The sequence below is a fragment of the Wasmannia auropunctata genome, unplaced genomic scaffold (assembly GCF_000956235.1).
Source record: "Wasmannia auropunctata unplaced genomic scaffold, wasmannia.A_1.0 LD334204.1, whole genome shotgun sequence".
Classification (NCBI taxonomy): Eukaryota; Metazoa; Arthropoda; class Insecta; order Hymenoptera; family Formicidae; genus Wasmannia; species Wasmannia auropunctata.
In genome coordinates this window covers 1,859,118-1,881,653 of record NW_012028686.1, presented here as the reverse complement: position 1 = coordinate 1,881,653, position 22,536 = coordinate 1,859,118, and the positions used below count along the sequence as shown (strand labels likewise).

Sequence of the window (22,536 nt, the reverse complement as noted above, 5' to 3'; positions counted from 1 at the left end):
AAAAAGTAAATATTCTAGAGATGCAATGAAGTTTTCAAGGGGGAAAAATTAATATTTCTAAGCAAATGCTTCTAATGGAAGTAATTTTTAGTTATCCAAGATATATGTATTAGGTGATCAAAAGTCATACTTTATTGCAAACTTACGGAATAAGGAGTATAAAATTTGGAAGATTGTGTGCAGCCACGTTTATTCGCAGGTGGAAAGCCAGAAATGCTACGACGGGACGGTTCCTCTAGTGGACAATGAATCGGAATGTTCGGATCCCTGGTGAATGGAGTGTTTATCAAACTTTGTTCATTGTTGATAGATGAACGATGAAGGGGCATGCGATGTGGCGAATTTGTTGTTTGAACTTCGATGTCTGAAAAATGTAATCAGTTAGAAAAGGAAGTTCACGTTTTCACAGATGATATATAATATAATCGGATAAGCCAATATATGACAAATTTATTTAATTGCTTTTAGTTTTTAGAGCTCTTTAGAATTTCTTTACAGCGAATTTAGGTACCTCTGGTGTGAACATTTTTTTTGGCCCAGGGCACGGTTTGTCTACGTAACGGTGCATCCCAGGACTCGTGCTCGTTGTCGCTTAATATAGACGATATAGATCTGCGAGAATATCTTTCTCAGTTCATTTTATAAATTGTCGAAGTGTTTTTAAAATTCTTACTTTTTGAAATAGAAACTATACGATATGAAGAATGCATAGCTGAAGACTGACGTGTGAAAAAAGAAGACAAACAATATCTAAAAATGTACATAGATATAGAGCACCCAACAATCTTAATTATGATACTTAATAAGAGTAAGAATTCCTGTAAGAGTGAATTAAGCCATTCTGTGCATTCTTACAAGTTTTCAGTCAAATGAAATATCTCGTGTAATATATTTTTTTGCGAACTTCATATTTCTGAAAATTTTCTAATACTATCTCTATATTCTATTTCTTGTAATTTTCATTAATTTTTACTTTTCAAATATTTAAATATATTGTAGTCTTTGCATATTTACAAATTACATTAGGGCGTTTTAGTTCGCAATGTATGTATGTACGTACATCGTGATCACAGAAAATTGATCGATTTAAATTTTACGCGTGCTTCTGACGTAGCGTATGCGCACAAGTCAAACGCGCATCCGCCATGTTTGCGGCAAGTTCGCGCGGTCGCGCCGCCTCGCGTTGTAAGAAATCGTGTGTTTTTCGTGTGTTACTCATTGAAAATGATTCTCGTTTGTAAAAAAGGTACATCGGACAAGCAAGTGGGAATTCGTCGCAACGTTCCCATTCGAGAGTAGACAGTGCCTTTCCTGCTTTTTACGACATTCGACTTTCCTTTGCAACACGGAAATGGAACATGACAATAATGAACGGGATTTCGACTTTCCCTTGCATTATGGAAATGGAACGGGACAATAATGAACGAGTCCAGAATAGTTGAAAAGGTACTTACCCTCGTTTAATATTTGTGATCGAAGGATCATTTACGTAGTTCATGTCAAAATACGGGAGCTCTTGTTGCATATTGAAAGGTAGTTTATAGACCTGAGGTGGTTTCACCTTACTTATATAGGTATCTATTTTGGCATTCGGATCGACCTTATCCAGAGATACACTTTCATTCATTTTCTCCAAAGCTGCTACTATCGATTGATTATATAGATGAACCTGTTACATGAACCTTTGATTATTTATTATTTCGATTGTGGGAGTTTTAATAAAAATTCTTATATTGTTTTATTTTATAGAAGAAGAAAATTAGAAAATTTAAATTTTCTAATTTTCTTATAATATATAACAAAATGTAAATTGATTGATGAATTAGATATCGTTAATTAATATTTTTCATCTCTGTTTCTAAACAATTTTTCGTAAAAATTGTTTGAAATTCTTGAAAAATAATATATTTTTTTATATTAGGAAAACAGATTGAGAGATTAATTTATAAATTAAATTAAAAGAAAGAAAAATAATACCTGTTGTGATAATTGCACGAAATCTTGATACCGAGCTGCACGGTACCGTAAGAGAACTTGGAACATGCTTTTCGATCTCCATTTACTGCAATAGAACTTGATAAAATCCTTCGTCTCTTGGCTCATTTCTTCCTTGAAGGGTCCTATTTCTTTTCGTACCACGTGTCCTCTGTATGCTAAATTTAACAAGTATAATATAATAATGAAATATAAGTAACTTATATAAACTCTATAAAATAAATGTCTTATATAAATACTTATAAATGTTTTGCAACGAATTGTTAAACGTTTTATATTACAAATTACAATTTATTTATATTCACTGGTAGTTAAAATGGCAGACACTTAATTAAACTTTTATAAAATTTCTTCCGGTTGCATCAAAACCGAAAAACACTGTTATTAACAAATCCTGTTATTAAATCTTGTTTATTTGAATTTAAAAAAGATAAAATATTTTTAAAAATTATGGTATAGATATGTATAAAATTCTAAAAAAAGAATTTTGTTAATTGCGAAAATATGTATTATTAAAATGTTAGTACCACAATTATTGTTAGGAGTATATTGTCGCGAAAAATATGTAAAGTAAGTACAATTAATCATATTTTGACCTCTATAGATGGAAACCCCGTCCTTCCCTTATTTTTAACGCGATTTATTGCTGAACAGCTTATAACAAAGTCGATATTAGAGCAATAAATAGCACTAAATTTTTTAATAAATCTGATCCCCCCCCCATCTTTGTTTCGCGCTAGGGTCCAGCTTAATAGAAGACATAGTAGCAGATTCTGATTAAAAATCAAAGTTATTTTTCAATACCTACTTTTTTGTATCATCAATGCCGCTTCTTCTTCACTAAGTGAGATAGTCTTGTGTATTGACGCTCTCTTCACTGAAACAGTGCCATTATCTTAGTTGAAATATTTGAAAAGTTGTAGCATTATTCAAATCATAAACACACTACTGTAAACTGTAAATAGCAAATTACCGCATTTACCGCGATTTATTTGATCAGAAAATGTACTTACCAAGTTCCTTTTTGATATTATTGATCTTCGAGGCGATGTTCTTGCGCGCTAGAAAGGCACGCATCATACACTGCACTTTTATGATTTTTTTCACTTGAGTCTCGTATAAACGCGATAGGTATTCCTCATTGTAGTACTTCAAGAAGACTTTGGTCTTACCGATGATCCAGCCTTCCATTTTTAATCTAATCAGAAGTAGTCTGCAATTATCTTTTGTCATCTCTACCGTCTCGTCGAAATCGAAGGCTAGAAACTTGTATCTGTAATTGGAAATTGTATCTGTAATTAGTTGCCTTACATTTTGTAATACGAGAATTATATAAGACAATCTGAATTCTAGTGCATATTTAATTTTATATCAAAGTCAGTTAAACATGTTATTTCTTGCTTTAATCGAAAATTAAATTAAATTCTGTAAAATATTGAAGAATTAAGTGACTTGCTATATTTAATTGAAAATATTATTTTGATAAGACATTGAAGAATTAAGTTACCTTCGAAGAAATTCTTGAAAGGGTATCCTATATGGATATCCGCATCGTCTTGCTTTCGCTGTATCAAGAACTGCTAACGCCCTGATTTGTTGTCTAACGACTTCCCGGTAAAAGCTTCGAGGAGCATCATCGAGATCGGAGCGTATGCATCTTACAAAATGCGTGCCACCGTTTCCCGCGCCTGTCGCGAGATTTTTCAAAATTTCGAGACTCGTCGATCTGAACGTCGACGAGCACGTTCGCATGTTGCGTATCTGCGAGTACTGTCCTCTGGACGCAGTATTATATTTCTGTTAAATTTAAATGAAAGGTTTATGATGTAAACTAGAAGATTAGTTTTCGTGAAAAATTCTCTCTAAGTGCTTTTAACATTTAAATTAAGAAAAGCCTTGAATTAGTTGGAAACTGAATCGATCAAATAGTACCTATATTATTAAGAATTGAGATAAAGATATTAAATATATGATAGAAAAAGATATAAAGATATTAAAGATCTTGATATAATAAAGAGATAGGATTATTTACAACAATTTCACTTACTCGGAACGTAGAAGATTCCTGCACAACAGCACTCCATTTTTTTTTCGACGTTTCCTTCGCCGCGACACAATGTTCGTGAACGATCGTCAGGTTTCCCGACTTGGTTAGCTTGTTGGTGAACATCTGCTTGATCGTATCGTGCGAAGAGACTCTCATCGTGCCGATCATCTCCGGTGGTAGGAAGTTTCGATTTTTCGTGGTAATTTCACTGGCATCGTATATCAGCTTACCGGCGTAATGTGCGACCGTGAACTCGTGTGAGCTCACTGGTTTCACGTGGATGCCGCGTTTATGTTCTTTAATCCTCTCGAGAATGTACTGAGCGTCTTGCATTTGCCGCGAAGCGTCGTCGATGATACGAAAGAGACCATCCTCTTTATTCATTAGTCGATCAACCGCTTCCTTATTATCGTAAAAGCGTAATTGTCGCATGGGTATGTCCTCCTCTTCTTGTTCTTGCTGAAAATCGTAAAAGAGTACCTAATACAAATTCTTTCATTTAGTATGTAATTATAATAATTATTAATAAATTTTGTTTATTGCTTGATGTGCATACATACAGCCATGTGTACAGAATTTAAAGCTTTTATGATCCTAATTTAATTAATCCTTAAAAAGACGCGAATGAATTTATGATGTAATGGTATACATTTAATAACGTTTGCGAATATTAAAATGTAAAATCATAATAGGATATAAGTCCTTTAAAAATTTATCAAAAATAAGATAAATTATTTTTTTAGTACTTATACACAAGAAAAATAGAGACTGAAAATTTAGCTGTTTAAATATATTACCAAATTTGTTAATATGTTTTTACAGCATAACAGATTATTCATTAGAAATTTACCATTTCCCAGGCGAATACTCTTTGATTATAATAATATTGCATTTGCTCGTTTATGGTATTCACTAGTAGTTGTTCAAATCGATTTACTGAGAAACATTCGAATCCAAAGTGATCAAGGATGCTGATAGAATGTTTATCACCACTGAAAATCACAATAGAAATTTTAACAATTGATATAAAATCCTTATTAATATTTTTTTTGTCCGAATTTCTATAAAATTTTCAGTTAACTTACTAAAGACTACGAGTCATTGAAAGTTTATAATTGATAGTGTTGATTATCCAATCTACTAAATGCTGATAAAGAGTGTTCGCCAAGACATCCCGCGCCTCTTTCGCTTCCTCGCAAGTGTGTTTCCTACGTATCGCTGATCCCTTCACGACCAAGCAATAATTAACGAGAGCCCAAATAAATTTTTTTGAGTCCAAGCCAAGAAGTTCCACCACTGCAATTTGCAACAGCTGATTAGCTTTCATATCTCGCGGACAAATACATATTTTAACGCGATTTAATACATAAAAAGTATAATAAATCTCTCAAAAAGTGCATCGAACTGAATTCTTCGAATTCAAATTTTTACCTCTGTTGGCAATTTCGCTGTTGTCCAACTCAGCCTCTCCGTTATTGCCTTCAACGAATCGAATCTCCCCGAGTATCAGAATTGCTGCGAGGATTTTCCAAATAATCTCGCAATGCTCCTCCATATCCATAAATACAAAACATTCTCTAAGTTCTTTGAGCTTAAGCGCGTTGTTCCCTGGATCGTTTCTCACTTTGAACGCTCGTCTCTTTTCAGTACCCTTGTCGGTTATTCTGAGATATCGAAGTTTTCTCCCACTTGGTAGGAAATATGGTTTTAAATTTTCTGATGCTTCGAGACCGTCGTAAAAGTAGTAAAAAACATGGAAGTTTGATTGATTTCTGAAAAAGTACTTTTTTGTTATAAAAATAGTTAGCACAACATTTTTGCGAGTTACTACTTTCTATTTCTTATTCTATCATTTTTAATATTAATTAGATTATATTCTAACTTGTTTTATTATTTTTATTATTCTACTATTTTTGTATTTTCTTGAATTATAAGCAAAAAATTATAAGCTGTTTATTTTCATACATGCTGTACACGCCTGTACAATGATAACCCGTTATACATTGGAATATAGAATGTGAATATTCTTTGGTGCATTTTACTTTGATCTTATATTTTGCAAAACTCTTTAAAAAATTAGATAAATTTTCAGTTAAAAGATTCAAAGTCTGCATAATATGTTTATTAATTGTAAGAACAGTAGCTGTACATTCGATAAATAAATTATAATACCTGTCGTGAGTCGAAACACGCCATTTTTCCAACTGATATAACCAGAATATCGCCCCCGACGCTTTGCCAGTTGTCCCGAAAGTCGTCTGAGTTTGCAATATGCATCTGGTAGAATTAGCATTTAGCGGTGTCGCCGCGTTCGTAAAAGCGTGAATAATTTTTATAGCTCGCAGCACTTTCGCTCCGGTATCGTGCAGACCCTGAGAGTAAAATGATGTAAATGTTCTTCGTAATTTCGCTTATATATCTAATATATTCGCTTCGAGCTCACTTTTCCGAGGAACATGAGATGCTCTATTAAATGGAGCATATTCGTTGTTTTTCCGGAGTTACTTTCACCGGCCAGCACAATATGCTGCGATTCTTCGTTAAGCATAACATCTTGAAACGCGCTATCCGCCACGGAGTAAATGTGAGGAGCATTATCCGACCGCGATTTGCATTGATATTTCGCGTGATGCTGCAAATAAAATTATTCAGATTTTTTTCTGTATCATATATAACATAGTTTACAATCTTATTATTGAACATACATTTAACATTCACGAACAGATTTCACTTTTTTATATGTAGGATAGTAATATTTGATATACATGTAAAAATATGAATAAAATCTAAAGAAAAATAAAAAAGTAGAGATGCATTTGTAATTTCTTGCATTATATTATAAATTAATTATAAACATAAGAATATTACTTATACAAATTTATACAAATATACATTTATACAAATTTATACGCGTGTGTGAAGTTAGCACCTCAACAATAAAATTCCATAGTTCTGATTAGAGATTCTCGTTTTATTTTGAAGAAACGAAGAGTTCTTTATAATTTATAACAAGTTTCTGCTTAATAACAATTTTTAATTTAAATTTAAAAAATGAGATGTTAACTTCTTATCAAAATTCATGATCGAACGGCTTTGAACGGCTGTTATAAACTATAGAGAACTCTTCATCTCTTCAAAATGAAGTGGAAACTCTAGTCAGAACTACGGAATTTTATTGGGGTGTTAATTTCACACATGCCATTTATACACATTTATACAAATTAATAGTCTTTCAAGTAATCTCACACTTGTTTTTTGTATTTTTATGTATATTTTTAACTTATTTTTATTATATTAATATTTTTATATTTGCCGTTCTTTAATGATAAAAGTTTCAATATTATTTTTTTTTTCGAAAAAGAGATAAGCACAATAATGTTAATTTTGTTAATGATTAAATTTGTAAAAATAATTCAAGTGCTGAATATCGATGAGCTATCATAATAAGACTTACGTGAACACCGTAAATATCGTGCTCCTCGTTTGGGTTGAGTATCAATAAAATGTCACCGATAAACGTGTGATATTCACCTCGTCCCAGTCTGTCGCGGAGTTCATCCAAGATTACGTTCTCAGTCAGGACATCTAATGCCGCTAAGTCCTCCGTGTACATTTGTTCCGGTGGTTCATCCTGACGAGTCTATCGAACAAATTAAAATTTTCTTCTAATATATGTATATTATAAATCCATCATTCTCAGTTCAACTTATGTTTCGCGCAAGTCGTTACCTTCAAAAAACCTTTACGAACTATTGATTCCGCTTTTCTTTGTTTTCTGCCCTTCTCCGAGAGATCCATCGTCAGCGCTTTGATCTCTTGCGTCAGCTGAAAAATTGTGTATTTATCTTTTTATGACGATTTTCAATTAATTAGAATATTTGTAGACTCTAAAAAAGAAAAGGCAAATCAAGACTCTGTGTATCTATCTAACAATAAGATGTTATAAAAAATTAAAAATCGACAAGATATTTTGAAAGATGTGAAGTTTTATGATTCTTAATGAATAATAAACTTTGGTTTATAATTATAATTCTATTATTTTTATTAATTAATCGAACTTAAGTTTAAAAAAAAACTAAACGAATTTATGCATTTAGGAATTTCTGACAGGTTTTTGACGACACTTTATAATATGTTGTATAATTTTCTAACTTGTAGACTATACATTATACTGAATCAATGTATATTACAGGATAATCGTTTTCGGGTAACTCCAACAGAAAGGGATGCTCGATGATCTCCATCATGTATGGTCTGTTCTCAGGATTTTTTTCGAGGCATCTGAAACGGATATAAGTGCAGCCGTAGCTCACGTTAATTCGTTCGCGATATTCGTTCGTAATAAAGAAATTATCTATCTGATCGCGTACTCCGAAATGAAGTCATTGAGATTCTTCGACCAATTGGCGGGTCGGTAGAGAGTCGGCGGTGGATTCCGGACGATCTGGAAGAGCGTACGAGTCGGATGCATGTCCTCGAACGGTGCTTTGCCGTCGGCCAGCTCTATCGCCGTGATGCCGATCGCCCATACGTCGACTCGGCTGTCGTATCCACCGTCGGCTCCGCTATCCTTGCTGCCAACCATTTCCGGCGCCATCCAGGACGGTGAGCCTATGTAGGTGCGCCTTTTTTCAAGTTCATTCTTCGTCGTTCTCGAGAGCCCGAAATCCACTAATTTCACTTCGCCTTCCTTCGTCAGAACGATATTGTTGCCGCGAATGTCTCTATGGATTACATTGTGCTCGTGCAAATGGATCAAAGCCTGAAAGAAAGAAACATTATATGTAACATCCTTACAAAAATTTAATACTGAAAGGGGTGATCAATTACTTATTTTAAACATTGAAGTATTGAAGATTAAGTATTGAAAGCACTGTCGTTTTTAGTGTTTTTAATTAAATTGACTAGTATTAAATTGGATTTCTGTATAAGAATATCTAATTTTGATATTGTGCATAAAAATTTTTTTATTTTATGAAGCTAAAAAATAATCATTGATAAGAATTAGAAACAAGTAGATGAAAGATTGAATTATATCCTCAAGAAAACTTGTTATACCTGCAGCTATATGTTTTAGCAACAGAGAGTACTAATTGTGATTTGATAGTACTAATTGGTTTCCTTTAAAAATTGACAATTGCAAAACGCTATAAATATTAATATTATAGTATTTCGTGCAATATTCTGAGATCGCAGAATTGAAGAACAACACGAACGTAATATCTTCGAGATACGGCGATGCGGAAGAGAAGTTGGCAACTCGGCACCTTCAGTGTCTTGCGAGAATCGTCTTTATAGATTTACTGCAAATTGAACAATCTATAATTTGCAGCTGGCCGTGCTCACCGCGTGTAACAAGCGCGGGTCAGTGAGCAGTTCCGACGTGGCATGGGCATGAAATCATTAATACCTGGTTCATCAGCCAGTCGCTTTAAAGCCACATTCCGAAGTTAAAGCTAAACTACCTTGCAAAGTTTATAAACGCGCAATTTTTTATTCATTTCCCGCGGATTTTCGAAAACTTATTTTTAATATAACGTTTTTAATTATATTTGATAAATTTTTTATTTAGTTTCAATCAAGAAATTACTTTTAAACTACAGTTATTTTTATCTTTCTATTTAAGTTCGTATTATATGTCCGTATATTCTGCGTATATATATTGGATTTATTAATTTCAATATCAGACCAATAATGGTAAATTTGAATTATTTGTGATTTTTTTTTAAGTGGATCAATATGCAACACACAAATTATTATTATTTGCCTGAAATTTATATTTCGTCGTATTGTGTATTCGTCGATAATTTCGATAAATAAGACAGAAAGATAGAAAACATCGTTGATGAATGTTCGTTGACCGGATGGTAGACAAGAAATAGTTACAAGGGTAAGGAGGGAACTCTCAGGAGGGACGAACGAATTGTTAATTGGCGGATAAAGATTAAACGGGATATAACGATCGTGCAGAAGAAGCATACTGGTAGTCTTCATTCGTCTCTCGTTCTTTATCCGTTTCCCGTGCTCTCTTTGTGTTTCTGTTTCGAGCACTGCGCTTACTGCGCACTTCTCTTCGCGGGCATTTATTTCGCGTGTAATTTGCCGGCATTAAACGTCAGCGTGGTCTGATTTACCGCACGAGTGACCGTGGACGAATCGCTACCGGGCCCATGGAACACGTATCTGCGAGGAAAGAGCACAGAGGGGGAGAACGGGTGGAGGAAAAAGAAAGAGGGAGACGGGAGGGTTGCGTGTGCAGTTTCCAAGGTGGATAAGGAACGGCGGCGCGCGGCGCGGCGTCGGGCAATCGGGAGGGGGGGGGGTGAGGAGAAAAGGCGGGGAGTGCTGGACCCGGTGGCGAAGGGCATCGGATTGTGCGTGCACAGGGGGGGCATACCCGAAAGGTAGACCCACATAATGATTTAGTGACAAACTGCTTGGATCGTAAATATTATCGCCGTGAGCCATGAGCCACTCGCGAGAGAAAGAATGCTGGGCCCATTACACGTCGTGCCCTTTCGCCGCGCTTCCTCGGTGAACTTATGAGGGAAGAAGTGGATTTCTCGAGAGAAATATATTTTTTTCTCATTACATGAAAAAGATAGAAAACCTTCGTCAGCAATACTGCACATGCTTGTTTCCGATAGTTATAATTATTATTAGAAATTTTAAAATCATAAAGAATTTGCACATATTTACGTGTAGGTACGATTACATATGCCTGCCGTGTTTTAATTACGATGATTTTTAATATTCGAATAAAATCCGTTAGACTTTAAGTGATTTGATTAGTTATTAAAAATGTTTTTCTTATTCTCTTTACAATTTTATTGCGTTACTTAATAATATTTTTTTTTTTTTTTTTTTTATCGCGTTTGATATGCCTTTTAGATCTTAATCATTACTTACACTGCACTTCTCTCTATTAAATATGTTAAACTAGTAACATCTATTTTTAGAACATGTTGCTAAAAGTGTCAATTAACTGCAAATTATTGATTTATATTAGCTTACATACAAGGAAATTATCAATTTAAATTAAATGCATCAATGTATGCAATTTTTTAAATATGAATTATTAGATTTAAATATATATATTTTCTATGTTGAAAAGAGTGAAGATAAACCCATGTACTGTAATGTATACAGTCGTCGATCCTGTATTACTACCCGTTTATCAAGTACCGGTGCACGGAATAGACGGCAGTAATGATATATTTTAAACGTTTACTGTTTAACGGCTCGTGATACTTATGCCGTATTGGTCTATAGTTACGATGTTATAACGGTTGAATAATCATATAGTATAGAGGTATTTGACAGGAGTTAATAGATAAATCTGTGCAGATACTCGTAAGATAGGAATTATCGTATCACAAATAGAAATAAATTAGTTTTTTTTATATTTAATATTTTTTTATTACGTAAAATTTATTAATTTATATATCAAATCTGATTTGGTTCCTTCAAATTTCAGTTTTTTATATTTACAGTTATTGTCTCAAATCTTTCTCGTTATTATTTATTTTTTAACAAGATTTTTTTTCGGATGATTTTTTTGCTGTAATCGAAATGATAAAATAAGAGAAAGTTCAAAAATCAATAAGAAAAGATATTAATAATCATAAGAAAAAAATACTGAAATGATAAAATAGGAGAAATTTCAAGAAATTACGGTAGTCCGACAAATAAAATACTATCGATAATATAGTAACAAATAATATATATTGTTGCTTTACTGCGTTTAACTTAATTATTTCGTTCTTTTAAGCATTTGAACACTAACATCTTTACTACAGCTAATATTAGCTTCATTTCGCGTTTACATAAATGATAGTAAATAAAGAAATAAATAATTAAATATAGAAATATAATTAGCAAGGAAAAATCAATGACACACGAATCAAAGCGGAAATGGTCACTTAAGTTCCATCCTGTGGCGTGCATCAGTCATTTACTTTTTTCGATTCTCGTCTTTATTTTTCCTTCCATATATACATGTGTCTTCTTAAGTTCGTTGAGAAATGAGCACGATATCCTCACCAATTATCCGACCTCCTAGGAGAAACCGGAATCATGGAAGGTAGTATCATTGTAAATAAGCGAATCCGTTTTCCGTGACCATTAACTATTAAGCAAAATCATAGCAATTTACGAAACGAGAGGCTGTTTAGTTCTTCACATCCCATTCCTCCTTCACCTTTTTTTGTTTTTTTTCCTCTTTGTCTCTTCTGCTTCTGTCTTTCTTTATTTGAGCTTTATTCGAATTTCAATCCATGCTTTATTTGTGTCATCCCATTTCCTCGTCACAGTTTCGTCATCCACCAGTTCTTGCTTTTTTCTCTTTTGAAAGTTCTTGCTTTTTTCTCTTTTGAAACTTGTGGAAAAATTAACGGCACGGCTTACGTTTTATGATTGTCGTAAACAAGGGTAATATTCAATTAATGCAACGGTTTAAATTTATCGTGACGTTAACTGTATTGCCCATTAATGTTAATAATGATCAAAACAAAAAATGAATATTTGTACTGGATATGAATTACGTGAATTCATTAGGTTACTGCCTTGTTATTGTAAATGAAACCGTTATTTTATTTTTTTATTAAGTTAATTATTAATTTCATTGTACATCTATATGTATATATATACATATATATATAATATTTTGATAAAAATATTGAAATATTTATTTTTACAGTGACATACAGATGAATTAATTTTGATTTAAAGAAAAAATTAAATATATATCTTTGTATTTTCTATATCAAAGTTTTTATATAAATCTAGCAAAAGAATTAAAAGATTTTGTTCAATTCACATATTTCACGATATTTAATTTTTATATGTGTGTGTAATCACATAATTATCAATTATTGAATAAATTTTTATTTTCATTAGTAGTTTAATAGGCAATAGCCTTTAGAATTTTAGTCATTTATCGCGTAGTTATCATAATTACTAGTAAATCATATTTTTGTAAAGTCACGAAATACCTCGTTTTTTCATCGTCTTGTAATTGCACAGCAATATACTTCGACGCCAATGCACCTTCTGTAATCAGAGAGATAATCTGCCGCGAGATAAAAGCATCGTCGGGACATACCATCGAGCATAATTATATCGTAATAACGCGACTATTGCCGTGGCTACACCTATTATCATTTCTGTCGGTTCACTGGTGTGCTCTGTCATGCACAAGTAATATTTATTACGCTCTGTATCAAGAAAGGGAGGAAGGAAACAGAATGACGAGGGATAGTGAGGGGTACGGTAAGGGGTAGATTGCGGCACAATTTTGCTGGACATACCGCGATGGCGACCTTTCTCAGCTACCGACGTATATATCTTCTCGTACCCGAGCAAAAACTAATTACCTTAGTCGGACTTGCCTGTTTTCGGTCAGTCAGATATTTTCACTTTATAACATATCCATTTATTATTAATCTTACGTCTTACACAAGACGTGTCTGTTACCAAGATATATATCTTACTAAAATATTTCGATTATTTAATCTTTGTTAGCTTTGTTAATTAATTTTAATTTCTGTTGTATTATGTTTTTTTGAAGGATATTTCGATTATTTCAATATTACTTGATTAACTTATATATAGTCATTTCAAGTCTGCTGTCTATGAGTGAGTCTTTTGTATGAGTTTTGCATCGCAAAATAATAATCTGAATAAAAATCAAGAAAAATTGCATCTTAAGAAAATATTACATATGATTCAATAATATACATATATTTAAAAAATTTATATGGCAATATACATATACATAATATTGCGTAACAAGAAATTTACCTTTATCACTTCTCTTAAAATGAAGGCAATGTGTTCCTCTCGTATTTTTTTGTTACTTGCAATCATCCCGCGAACGAGATCCATGACTGTTCCACCCTCACAGAACTATAACATACCATATTTTGTAAGTTAATTATACACATTAGAGCTAAAAAATCTAAATTAGATGAAAAAAGTTAACAGCAAAATTGCGCCCATTTATCGAATTCAAACAAACTCATCATAAATATTATGTACGATTCATCGTTTATATGATGATGTGTAATAATTAATTTTTTTTACTTGTGACATAATTATGCAACCTGAGATTGATATACGTTAATTGAAATGCCATTCTAATTGCGGAAGTAATTTGAACCGTGAATAGGATTAGAATTAAGTTCCACGAGTACTTGTCCATGTTCGTCTTCTGAAAGCCTTTAGGTAAAATATCTTTGAAGATAGTTCTTCCGACCCTTAAATCCTTTTTCTTTCTTGTAATTTTTTGCTTAAATGTATATGAAACTTCCACTTTGATAATTTTTGAATGCTTCTTTGTTTGATTTTTTATTTGATACGTTTTGAAAGTTAATTCAGATAGCAAAAGATTATCGTAATCCATTTCTCCAGAAATTAAGCATTTAGAGAACATATAATCGAAAAGTGTAATAAACTTCGCGCATATGACTACAATTACACGAAACGTGCGGTAATTATGAGTAAACGTGATTCAACGCTTCATATATGTTAGCCTAGACTATCTCATGTGAATTACAGATTGTAACACAGATTCGGCCGTTCTCTTTCACGGCTTTAATCCACATTTTTTCAATTCTTTTGCTTCTTTTCTCAAATTAAAAGGATTGATTATTCTTCCTACACAGAATTATAACCGTATATAAAATGCTCACTAGAATGTTATACACAACCCAGATGTCTGATTACAGTTCTGTGTTCAGTTTTGCTAAAGTTAAATCACGAATATTGTATCCTATTCGTGACGATGAAGAACATCTTTCTCGTATTTTGCCCGTAGTATAGAGTCGCGAAAGGCTTTACCGAGGCCTTACGTTCGCGCCAATAAAGCTCGCTCGATATGAAATATCACCGGCGATAAATCCTTGCCACATTGTCGTTGTGTTTCTCTCTCTCTCTCTCTCTCTCTCTTCTCTTGGTGATCTCGGCGCTCGTTTCTGCTTGAGCGAACTTAAAGCCGATTGACTTACAAAACTGCTATTCGGTCCGCGCTGCACCGCCGACGAAGATGTGCCGCGTCTCCTTTCTATCGCTACACCAGCCTCCGCGCGGCCTGTTGCTCCTTTATTGCTTGTAATCTCCGGCAACGAGCAATCAGCGAGCTTAACGTAGCGACCGGCGACTCATTACGTTTCTTCGTTGCGGGTACTTAGCCCGTCTCCGAGCCACGCACGCGAGTTCGCTTGCCGAAGTGAATCATGAGATTCAGGCGGATTTCGTCGTTTTTCGACGTGTCCGCGCGTCGCTTTTGAATCTGCGCGAGACGTGAGGGGGAGAGATTGATCGAGAATGTGGGTGGTCGAAGTTAAAAATGTAAGAAATTCTCATGCGTCAAGAAAAAGGATATCGAATATCCTAATAAAGGTAAATTATATAAATGATAATGTAAAGAAAAGCGTCAAGAGTATGTTTTGTAATATGTTTTTATGCAAAATCATTTTGTAAATGTCCATAAAAAAGAAGTGTAATAAAAATGGCCTAATTGAAATCGGACAAAATTCCGCGGCTAGGACTTGTAATTACAAAATTCATTACAAGAGGCCTGTTCTTTACCACTCTACTGAATTGCACTAAAACTTTCTTTCTCTTTTTCGCTAAATTTCAAATAATATTTCATTTTAAGTACGACGAATGTACACTATAGTTACTTTTTTCTGTTTCTTTTTCTTTCTTTCTTTTATCAAATTAAGTCTGATTAATTAAGGAACTCAAATTGATGAAAAATAATATTTAAAAAAATTTTTATTCTAGAAATATTTATAATTTTTATTATTTTTACGTTTCAAAAAATATATTCCATTTTTTCGTGACAGAGTATAATTTTTAGAGTTAATATGTATAAAAGAAAGTAAATCTCAGTGCTATATCGTATAAATTTAGAAAGTTAATGAAACGGCTTTCGTTATAAGAAACTTTCTGTGCATCGACGTGTTCCGAACGGCAAAGGCGTGACCGAAAAGATCTCGAGTCCTGAGACAACTTGGTGGATTTTTCAGTGCGCGTATTACGTCAACTCTATCGTCGCTTTATCCGAGATAAGTAATAATGTTTCGGGACACCGCGGAGGTCCGTCCGTAAATTAGAGCCGCGACGTGCCGAGCCTCACCTGCGTACACGAACGAGTTTAATGATTGTTTAATGGGGGCGCGTGTGTCGTAAATTATCCGTGTATTCGACGGTTTCAAATGCTTGAAATTGCCTCCGGGTTCTGAGCACGGATATACACGGCAACCCTCACTTTCTCTCCCTCTCTTTTCACTGTCCTCCTTCAAACTCCTTCAAGCCGTCTTTCGTTCTGCATCTCTGTCTCCCTCCCTCCCCCTTGCATCCCACATTCTCTTTTTCCTTTTTTCTTTATCTTTCTCTTGTTGAAAAACTACAACGTTAAAGGAAACGCATTATAGGCGCGGCATTTGATAGGAACTTTGTTACGATTCCGATCTTTTTTCGGTAACAATAATAAAAATGATTGCAACGATAATAACGTCTTCGAATCGAGTGAGTTCACAAACATCCATTCACGATTCTAAGAAGTCATTTTACAATATCAAAAATATGTATAAACACATTAGACGTTAAACTGATCAATTTTTGAGGAAATTGAAGAAAACAAAACAAATATGATTCTTTGTCTTTACTAGATATACTTTAATAAAAAAATAAGGTAAAAATAATAAATTTTAGAAAAATGTGTGAATTGTGAAGAAAATTAGTTTAGGTCTTAAAATGGAACGTTAATCGCTTTATGACACATAAATTATATACCTTCATATTTCATACTTTACACAATCGTTAACTTTTATATTTCTCTATATAATTATCTTTTTATAATCTAGAGCTCCTACCTCCATGACGAACCATACTTCGTCGTATTCGGATTTCTTCGCTGATCGTCTGCGGTATATTCCGTAGAAGTCCGGTAGATTTGGATGACCGGCAAAATCACGAAGAATACGATATTCCTCCACAATCAAAGATTGCGTTTCAGGTGTGAGCTTTTGAATCTTGATGGCAACTTTTTTATTTCCTGAAACACAATCGATATGTATTAATCTTTGTGTGTGTACACTCTTTGCTGCGGCATATAGTAATTTTTCTATATTTCTCTATTTACATATTGCGATTTACAGTTTCATGATTTTATATTCATCCATGGATGTATATTCTTTTGCGTACCAGCTTGCTGATCAATCCCTTCGTAAACGTCGCCGCATATCCCGGTACCAATACGATCCTTCAGCGCATATCTTTTTCCCGGATCATGGATGCTGTCCAATCGTTTAAGAGTTACAGATCCTGTGTCCCGGTTCCTACTCCGATTTTCCATTTCGCTCTGTTCATTATCGTGCCAATCGTTACTTTCTCGTTGTTTTCCAGAATTAGAATCGTTCATTTTGCAGGTAGACAGCGCCTGAGAAATATGCTAGAATAGAAACCGAAATATCTATGTATTAACATTAATTGAAATATGCATATGCGAAAAAAATATTTTGTAAATGATAGTTTTTATGCAATTAAAAGATTTAAAACAATGTTAATATGTAGATTCCTTTGAAATAAAATTTTATTAATTTTATAGGACAATTAAATAATTAGATACATTAATTGCAGTTTAGAGTAGGCAGTACCATTTAATAAAAACGACGTTATATTAAAGCATTATATTAAAGTGATGATTACTTTATCAATCAAAACATGTAGTTTTCGTGATATAGATTGTCACACTAATTTCTGTATTGCTTCTTTTTTTTTTTCAGAAAACTGTTACTTATGGATATATATACGATGATAAAGCGCAATGTATCTTCACATCTTCAAAAAAAAAAATCACAACATTTTCTTCTTACAATCAAGTCGCAAGATCAAGGATGACTCTCCGCTCTTGGAATATTTTAAGAGACGTCAAGATTGGGTCGGTCGAGTGTTTTAGCAGCTTCCCCCTTCCTCGTCCCACAAAGGTGAGTGCTAATTATATTCTCTCTCGAGTGCCCCGTGAACGAGTGGTAATCGCTAATTAGTAGCTTGCTTCCTGAAAGCTTCGGCAGGCGTTGCCGAAGAAGGATGGGGCGAAGAAAGGATCGGAAAGGCGTCGTTGGCCACGAACCTGACTCGCATCCTTGTCTGTTTATCGATCGTACGTTTTAATCGAATTATACAAAGCTTGCGCGTTGAGATTTAATCGAATTCTTTTTACACAAACAGATTAAGACGCGTCGGAATTTTTCTCAGAATAAAAATTATTTTTCTTCAATCGTGAGACAAGGGTTAATTACAAGTCCGCGTTAAATTTATCATTCTCGTATCAGTAAACGTTTGCAATTTTGTTAATAAAATAAAATAAAATATAGTTTGTAAAACTAGGTGCTTGTTCTAAAAATGACCGCGATAAACTAATTCATAAACTTACGATTTATTTCTCGAACATATACTAAAATTTACTAAAATTTGTAGGGCTACAAAAATGTGTATAGGATAGATATGTAAGCCTACTTATCGCATATGTTATGATTGACATGTTATGGTTGACATAAAAGTATTTTAAACATGTGACAGCAAAATTATGCAATAATTATCTTTCGTATACATATTAAAATAGTACAGAATCTAGGATAGTAGACAGCAAAATTATGCAATAATTATCTTTTGCATACATATTAAAATAGTAAAGAATCTGGGTTAGTAGACAGTCAAGAGTTTTTGATTCCTGAAAATTTACTTTTAGATGTTTTCGTCTTATGCTTAACTTTAACATAATCCATTTATGAGTTACGTCGATTGTCTTCATTTCTCTTCTTTCGGACGCAGTTGATAAGCTTCATAAAAGCATCGTCGTTTCTAATTGGATTAGCATTCGAGATTTCAAATACTATCATACAAAACGCATAATCAAGATAGACAAGAATTCATAGACAAGAAGATATTTCTCATTTATTCTGCTTCTTTAAAAATTTAATTTTACTTTTGGACATGAAAGAACATGTTTTGTAGGACATTTCTGTGTAATTTTTATTTGTTGATGACTGTATGTATCATCTTGATATGCGATTACTTCAGTCAATTTAATTATACGCTTCGTTAATTATCGCGAATTAAGCGTTTACACCTTCGAGCTCTCGTAAAAAATTAAATCTGCCGTTTCCTTGACACGTATCCTCGGATCTCCGCGAACTCGTGTAAGTTCCCTAAGCTAACGCACAGGTTGGCAAGGAAGCCGCCGAGTACGCGGGGCGAGAAAAGAGAGGAGTCACGTCGTTAGCCAATTCATTTATTCCCGGTAGGTCGGCGCCCGTCCGGCATAATCCGTCGATTTGTCGGCACGGCGTGTCCCGTGTAATGCCGCTTCTTGCCGCTTGTAATCGAGTCGGAGGAAAGGAGAGCGACTCGAGCGAGAGGACGGCGCGTCACTGGCTATATGTGAACGGCCGTAAGAAAAGTCACTCGATCCGATCGAACGTTCCATCCTCCATCTTCTCCCTCCTCCTTCCGTTACTCCCGGCGCCCACCAGGATCTTCCTGACTCCGTCTCGCTGTGCCTCTGCACCATCCCTCTTTGTCCTGGGGCTGGTCCTGCGCCGCCTTTCTTTTCGCTTTGCACTCTGATGCCGGTGCAAGTTTATTGATACGGTGGGGCGCTAAATTATTGATGCCTGACTGCACGTCGCGAGACAACGAAGAAGGAAAGGAGGAGGTGGACGTGCAGACAGGGATCCTGTGATTTCAGAAAAAAGTTTTCCGCGTCACTCGGTCCATCACCGGTCTACCCGCCGCTCCTTCTCGCTGTCTTCGGCTCGTCCTCTCTTCTGCGTATTAAACAAGCGAGGTGAACTCGAGCCCGCGCTCTTTAAAAGGAAGGAAGAACTGCGGGACAACGAAACGTATGTTGTGAGAAAGTTTCGCGCGATATGTACGAGGAACCATTGCGAGGTATGTGTTAATAGGGATGAGTCCTACAATCTCTCTCTGATCTTTCCTCCCGACTTGGCTCCTTTCTGGGAAATTGATGCTTGTTATTCGTTTATGTTGCTTCATGGAAAACCGATTTGAATAATCACTACTTCTCGAGAGAGTTTATTATTACTATATCATTAGATAAATGCTGTTCCCGATTCTCTGTAAGTTTCCAGCGTCGCCATTGCTAAGAAGGAATATTACCATAGTGCCGATTATATATATATTTTTTTTTCTCAAAAACGATGGTAATTGGTAAGACCAAACCCAATCCTCCCATAGCATTACTGAAATTGAATCTAATCACACAACCGTGTTGAGTAACCGATTGATTGGTACATATCGGTACACGCAAGGTAACGGCAAGACGCAATGCCGCAAGGTAACCGCTGATCTGTTGCAACCTCCAGTTGCATTTCCCACGTGATCAATTGACGTATATGCAACGTATAGAGATCAATAGACTTCCCCGACATTCATTTCTGCGTTTCTGCGAAATCGTACGTTTGCTCCTCCAAAAAGCAGCTGTGGGAAAGTTGATATCTGCCCGGCCTGGAGGACGATTGCCTGCTACAGCGGAATGTTAGCACCGCGAATCCCTGGGAAGAAACGGCAACGGTAGTAGAGTGGCAGAAGAAAAAAGAGGAGGGAGAGGGAGGAGGAGGACAGGGGACCGAAAACGAGCGTCGTCGGATCCGACCGGACTCCGGGACCAGTTGAAAAGGGTCCGGGGCACTCCTCCCGCTGGAAAGCACCGCTGGTGAATCGCTTGACAAGTGGCTCGCTCGCTTCTCTCCCGTGCTCGTGCAAGAACCGTGCACTTACAGACGGCGCGGCATAGGCATCGTTAATCGTTCCGTTCCCTTTCCATTCCTTTTGTGGACCAATTATTATCATCGCAATTGAAATACTCAAGAGAACTTTCGCTTAGTTTCATAATGGATATGGTAAATTATTGCTCGCGAGTGACGTAGCAATTTTTCAAAATGTCATGAAATGCGCATAGTTAGCGCGAGTTGTTCCTTTGTTTCATTTTCCAATTTTTCCTTCTCTTTGTCTTTCTAAAATTGCATTTTGCAATTTGAAAAAGGTTTCTCGTTTTTGATGCAAGTATTCGCAAAGAAGCAATCGTCGCGTACGAGTCGAGTCTTTTCGCATGTTAGTTCGCGCTACTGATCGCGGCGTAGAAACGCGTATCGATCACGAAGGCGGGACGCCTTACGCGGGTTCTTGCTTCGCGCTTTACCCCTTTTATAGACGCTCTGCGATCGATGCTTTCGGCAGATAAAGTGTCAACCTGTTCGTAGATTCCGAGCTTGAAGTGTTGCAGTTCTCGCGTTTTTATTTCGAAAAATCGTGGCGATTGTACGCTATTTCCGTCAATTGATTTGAATTGGGCTAATTGATACCGGGAACCTGGTCGCTCGGTCTTTTCTTCGCCGCAGCTCATGTAACATTTCATCTCCCGGTGTATTTTTTGGGAGAATCGCGAGAAGCTCTTTTTCGGCATTTTTTCTTCTTTGTTTCGTTCTTCCATTTTAATAATGTCGAAAATGTTAATAACGAAGGTTATACGTTTCTTTTTACTTTGCTTTGAAACAACACACCCTGTCATGAAATATTTATAAATGGGAGATAAGTATACTTTGTATAATATTCTGCCACACGAAAATCGTATTGACAATCTTTTTTTAGTATACAATGTATTTGAAGTCCGTATTGTCATAATTTCAGAAGGCGACTTCTCGAAACTTCTTTGAAATTTAAGATCCAAAAGCCTCGATAAACATAGATCCTAAAACCAATAGTTTCCGAGAAATATAGGACGTTAAAGTTTCTCAAAAAAATCATATTTTCCTAAATATTTTAGGTTATATCTGAAATAAATCCATTAGATAGGTTCCAAGTTTTATGGATTTATATCAGATATAATCTAGCTGAGATATTTAAGAGAAAATTTTTTTTTAAAGAAAGATTTTTTTTTAGAAACATGTATCTCGAAAACTATTGGTTTTTTAAAGGACCTAACTGTTAAGGCTTTTAGGTTTTAAATGATCCGAAGAAGCGTCGAAGTCACGATATGGATTTAAAATATGCGCTGTATATTTTACCACTGTTATCACTTGAGCAGAAAAATAAAATAAAAATGATTATACCTGCACGTGTGTTGCGTAGTTAGCAATAAGTTAAATCGCGACACATTTTGTTTTATTAGTTTTCCAAGTACCGATTAACACTCTTCATGCGTCACACCTGCCACTCATCGACTTCGTTATTTTCTCGCGTATGCGCGACTTTTCTCGCACGGCCTTCGCATCATCCGCGGTACAGTGGGCGTGGTGACGACAAGAGGAGGGTGTGCGAAAATTGTACTTACTTACGTAAGGGACGCCGCTCTCTCTCTCTCAAGTCGTCCCGCGCGACGGAATTCACCTCTAATTAAAACGCGTCTAGCAAGTCGTGCAGGCCCCGCGGCGTTCACCCTTGCCAGTGCCAACTGCGACTAAGTC

General features: G+C 35.1%; 2 protein-coding genes across 7 annotated transcripts in view; one reads left to right on the top strand and one right to left on the bottom strand.

Moving 5' to 3' along the window:
- Positions 1-17,932, top strand: part of LOC105459219 (GDNF-inducible zinc finger protein 1-like) — a 27,052-nt gene extending 9,120 nt beyond the window's left edge. Inside the window, exons 6-7 of the mRNA XM_011705067.1 lie at positions 1,247-1,446; positions 17,836-17,932. The gene's annotated coding sequence lies outside the window, so the exon portion shown is untranslated. The remainder of the gene's footprint in view (positions 1-1,246; positions 1,447-17,835) is intronic.
- LOC105459220 (neither inactivation nor afterpotential protein C) overlaps positions 1-22,536 on the bottom strand; it is a 24,422-nt gene extending 1,886 nt beyond the window's left edge. The window contains exons 1-21 of one of the 6 annotated variants that reach the window (XM_011705073.1): positions 22,183-22,536; positions 17,255-17,501; positions 16,924-17,105; positions 13,844-13,948; positions 8,413-8,804; positions 8,233-8,323; positions 7,772-7,867; positions 7,497-7,682; positions 6,486-6,674; positions 6,215-6,414; positions 5,474-5,814; positions 5,128-5,338; positions 4,893-5,034; positions 4,043-4,501; positions 3,503-3,792; positions 3,009-3,268; positions 2,804-2,872; positions 1,978-2,153; positions 1,455-1,669; positions 512-612; positions 147-364 (exon numbers count right to left, since the gene is read on the bottom strand). In XM_011705073.1, coding sequence (XP_011703375.1) covers positions 147-364; positions 512-612; positions 1,455-1,669; positions 1,978-2,153; positions 2,804-2,872; positions 3,009-3,268; positions 3,503-3,792; positions 4,043-4,501; positions 4,893-5,034; positions 5,128-5,338; positions 5,474-5,814; positions 6,215-6,414; positions 6,486-6,674; positions 7,497-7,682; positions 7,772-7,867; positions 8,233-8,323; positions 8,413-8,804; positions 13,844-13,948; positions 16,924-17,105; positions 17,255-17,471 — 4,140 coding nt within the window. In that variant the 5' untranslated portion in view covers positions 17,472-17,501; positions 22,183-22,536. Of the gene's footprint in view, positions 1-146; positions 365-511; positions 613-1,454; positions 1,670-1,977; positions 2,154-2,803; positions 2,873-3,008; positions 3,269-3,502; positions 3,793-4,042; positions 4,502-4,892; positions 5,035-5,127; positions 5,339-5,473; positions 5,815-6,214; positions 6,415-6,485; positions 6,675-7,496; positions 7,683-7,771; positions 7,868-8,232; positions 8,324-8,412; positions 8,805-13,843; positions 13,949-16,923; positions 17,106-17,254; positions 17,502-17,925; positions 18,010-22,182 lie in introns of those variants that run through there. The other 5 variants (XM_011705071.1, XM_011705074.1, XM_011705072.1 and 2 more) reach the window with 5 other exon arrangements.